The sequence below is a fragment of the Neopelma chrysocephalum genome, unplaced genomic scaffold (assembly GCF_003984885.1).
Source record: "Neopelma chrysocephalum unplaced genomic scaffold, ASM398488v2 Primary Assembly neopelma1_96775, whole genome shotgun sequence".
Classification (NCBI taxonomy): Eukaryota; Metazoa; Chordata; class Aves; order Passeriformes; family Pipridae; genus Neopelma; species Neopelma chrysocephalum.
The window spans coordinates 1-4,064 of NW_020925419.1; the positions used below are offsets into that span (position 1 = coordinate 1).

A 4,064-nucleotide genomic window follows, 5' to 3' on the forward strand; every position below is an offset into this window, starting at 1 on the left:
CCCAACAGGGGCCCAGGCTTTGGCATATTAAATATTTAATTGGCAGCAAAGGCACCCACTGGGCCCACCAGGGGCAATTAAGCCCCCCCCTGCCTCTGCAGCCTGCCCAGCCCCCCTGGCAGTGCCATCCTGGGCACCCACCACAGGATGGGGGGCCCCCACCGTCCCCTCCCCGCTCTCAGCCCCCACAGGGCACCCCAAAATGGGGAGGGGGGGACAGCAGGGAGCTGAGGGGGTGCAGAGCCCCCCCAGCCCTTCCCCAGCAGGGTGGGGGCGCAGGCAGGGAGCCCCTCGGGGTGCAGGGAGACCCCCAGGCACGGCCCCCCCGTCACTGCAGGGGGGAGATCTTCAGCGGGATCATTATCCGGGATTCCATGGTCCGGATCAGCGGGACTGGGGAGGGAAACAGGAGAGAGAGATGAGGGCAGGGGGTCCCCAGAGCAGGGTGGGGGGTCCCCAAAGCCGGGTGGGGGTCCCCAAAGCAAGATGGGGGTCCCCAGCATGTGCAGGGGGTCCCTAGAAGGGGCAGGGGGTCCCCAGAGCAGGGTGGGGGTCCCCAGCAGGGGAAGGGAGTCCCCAAAGCAGGATGGAGTCTCCAAAGCAGGATGGGTGTCCCCAGAGCAGGCAGGAGGTCCCCAAAGCAGGGTTGGGGTCCCCAAAGCAAGGTGGGGTCTCCAGCACAGGCAGGGGGTCCCCAAAGCTGGGTGGGGTCTCCAGCACAGGCAGGGGGTCCCAAGCAGGGTGAGGGTGCCCAGCAGGGGAAGGGGGTCCCCAAAGCAAGGTGGGGGTCTGCAGCATGCACAGGGGGTCCCCAGAGCAGGGTGGGGGTCCCACTGACCCGTGTAATACACGTTCTCATCCCAGCCCCTCTTCCTCCAGGCTGCGTTCCTCGTCTCCTCCCGGGACTGCAGATCCTTGTAGGCTGCAGGGATAGGGTGGCACTGGCACCCTGAGCCCCCCAGACTGTCCCCCACCCCCAGGGGGGCGTTCCCCCCTTACCCCAGAGGTGATGGACCACGTAGAGCTCCCCGATCTGGGAGAAGAACCCCCCGACTGCCTCCTGGTTCTCCTGCCGGTACTTGATGGCCCGAGCCCTGGCACGGAGCAGGACACACTGGGGGGGCTGCCCAGGGGTCCCCCCTGCTCCAGAGGGGCCTTTTCCCACCTTGGAAAAGCTGGGAAACCAGTGCTGGGAAACCAGGCTCTTACCAGTTGTTGCCCCATTCAATCATGGTCCCTGGCTGGGAGCAGGGGAGGAAAACCAGTCAGAGCCTCCCTGCCCAGGGTCTCCTCAAGGGGGGGAGGGATTTGGGGGGGCTTTCCCCCCCCAAACACCACCCAGGGGGCAGGCACATCAGCCTGGAGACCACCCCGAGGCACAGGGTGACCCCCCACCTTCAGCTTGTAGGTCCTGAGCTCATAGATGTTCGGTCCCTGCCGGGGCTGGGGCTCGTTCCAGAAGCTGAACTCCAGGAGCAGCTGGTTCCTGCGGGACAGCAGCATCCGGCTCCTCTCCTTGCGGAAGTCCAGGTACTCCTGGGGACAGCCCCAGCCGGGGGGGGGTCAGGGTGGGGGCCATGGGACCCGGGGGGGGGGGTGGGCACAGGGGTGTCACCCCCCCTCCCCACCAGTACCTTGTTCTGCCTCAGCTTGTTCATGCAGTCCGTGAGCGCAGGGTACCCGCCCGAGAAGCGCCACAGGTGCACTGCAGAGAGGGGTTGGGAGTGGGGAACGGGGGGAAACACCCCAAAATCCCACCTGAGCTCTCTGCCTCCGGCACCAGGAGCCGCTGCCCACCCGCCCTCACCTGCCTGGTCCTGCTCGCCATACCAGGTGTTCCAGTTGCCCACCAGGTCACAGGGGTAGTCGGGGTCCGAGTGGAGCTTGGGCAGCACCTCCTCTCTGTGGGGGAACAGCGGGGGGGCAGTGGGGTGGGGGGCAGCACCCCAAAAAACCTCCCAGTACCCCTGTGTGCCCTCCCAGGACATGGAGGGATCTGCAGCAGTCTGGGGGATGCAACCAGGGAAACTTGGATCAAGGCAGGGAGTAGCGACATGGATCAACCCAGGCACTCAAGGAGCTCTGCACAAGCCCTCCCACCCCTTTTGCTCCAGGACAGCCCCCAATATCCCACTGGGATGCTGGGCAGCCCCCCAGTATCCCACTGGGATATCCCTCAACGTGTGCTCACGTCAGCTTGTTGTAGGTTTCCAGGCATTCCGGCTTCACGTTGTGAACTGCAGGGAGAGGGGAGAGGGGCTGGGAAAGGGGGAAGGAGGGCAGGGGAGCCGGGTGGGAGGGGGCAGCACCCCCTCTGTGCCCCCCCCAGCCCGCTGGGATCACTCACACTGGATCTTGTAGAGGTTGCTGGTCTCCCTCTTGGAGAGCAGGTTGGAATGGGCGTCCTTGCGCGGATCCACCTTGTGCACGAAGAGGGAGCGGAACCAGCTGCCCTCGGCCTCCCGGGAGTACCCCCTGCGGGACAGCGGGTCAGGGGGAGCCCCCACACACCCCTCCACGGGGACAGCACCGGGAGGGACCGGGAATGACCGGCTGGAGGGCGACACGGGATCCAGAGCCCACGCTGCCAGTCCTGGGCAGCCGCCGCCACTGTCCGGCTGGGGGGAACTCCCTCCATCCTGGGGGGCTTCGGTGGGTTCCAGTCAGTCCATGCTGGGAGATGGGAGCCCTGTCCCAGTTTGGGGGGGTCTGTCTGCAGTTCCAGTCTGTCCCCCAGAATCCAGGCGGATCCCAGAAGCCGGAGGGATTTTGGCCATGCTGCCCCGACAGGGCAAGGACACCAAGCTGGGATGTGGGGAGAGGGGGGCAGCCCCCTAACCTGCCTCCAGGGAACCCTCAGGTCAGGAGGTGACCCTTCCATGGGAAAGGGGACAAGGGGTGAGGGGGCAGCTCCCCAGGGGACACCCCTCAGCTCCAGGGGCCACTCCAGTGGCAGTGACCCCCTCCATCAGCAAGGGGACAAAGGGACATGGGGTGATGGGGGCATTCCCCCAGCCAGCCCCCACAGAACCCCCTTGGCCCCGGGGGCTGCTCCAGTGGCAGTGACCCCTCTGCGGTCAAGGGGACACAGGGCGAGGGGGGCAGCCCCCCAACCTGCCCCCAGGGACCCCCTCAGCCCCAGGGGCCACTCCGGTGGCGGTGACCCCCTCCATCGGCAAGGGGACAAGGGCACATGGGGCAGGGGGGAAGCCCCCAACTTGTCCCCCAGAGCCATCAGTTCCAAGAGCCACTCCAGTGGCAGTGACCTCCTCCATGGGCAAGGGGACACGAGGCAAGAGGGTCAGTCCCCAACCTGACCTCAGGGACCCCCCCCCTCAGCCCCAGGGGCTACTCCAGTGGTGGCGACCCCTCTGTGGTCAAGGGGACATGAGGTGAGGGGGACAGCCCCCCAACTTGACCCCAGGGACCCCCATCAGTGCCAGGAGCCGCTCCGGTGGTGGTGACCCCATCCATGAGCACGGGGACAAAGGGACAAGGGCACATGGGGCAGGGGGGCAGCTCCTCAACTTGCCCCTCAGGGACCCCCATCAGTGGGGGTGGCAGTGACCCCCTCCATGGGCAATGGGATGTGGAATGAGAGGGCAGCCCCCCCAACCCGACCCCCTGTGCCCCCCGTGGGACGCGGGGTCGGTCCCCCCCGGGGCAGCGGCGGGGGGAGGAGCGGGGGCCCCTCGGCCCCGGGTCCGAGCTGCGGGCGGACCTTTGCCCCGGCCTGAGGCAACGACCGCGGGGCCGCGCCGGGGGCCACCCAGGGGGTCCGGCAGGGCCGCGGGGTCCGGGGGGGATGCGGGGTCCGGAGGGCTCAGGGACGGGGGCAGTGGGGTCCCCGCACGGGGGTCGCGGGGTTCGGGGGGGGGATGCGGGTTTCGAGGAAGATGCGGGGGCCGGGGGGGAAAGCGGGGGCTGGGAGGAGGGGAGTACGGGGGTCCCCATCCCGGGTCCGCGGGATCCGAGGGGCGATGCGGAATCCGAGGGCTCGCAGGGGCGAGGGATGCGGAGTCCCGGGGCGGGATGAGCGGTCAGGGGGCTCTCGGGGACGGGGG

At 68.1% G+C, this 4,064-nt stretch overlaps 1 protein-coding gene across 1 annotated transcript; it reads right to left on the bottom strand.

The window, feature by feature from the left end:
- Window positions 1-18: 18 nt before the first annotated feature.
- LOC113981796 (protein NipSnap homolog 1-like) lies at window positions 19-2,653 on the bottom strand. Its single transcript, XM_027709386.1, is given in 10 exon segments — window positions 19-393; window positions 839-922; window positions 1,000-1,094; window positions 1,210-1,241; window positions 1,396-1,536; window positions 1,635-1,705; window positions 1,808-1,902; window positions 2,192-2,237; window positions 2,348-2,392; window positions 2,395-2,653. Coding segments are annotated over 10 exon segments (918 nt in total). The 5' UTR covers window positions 2,639-2,653; the 3' UTR covers window positions 19-328.
- Between the last annotated feature and the right edge of the window lie 1,411 nt (window positions 2,654-4,064).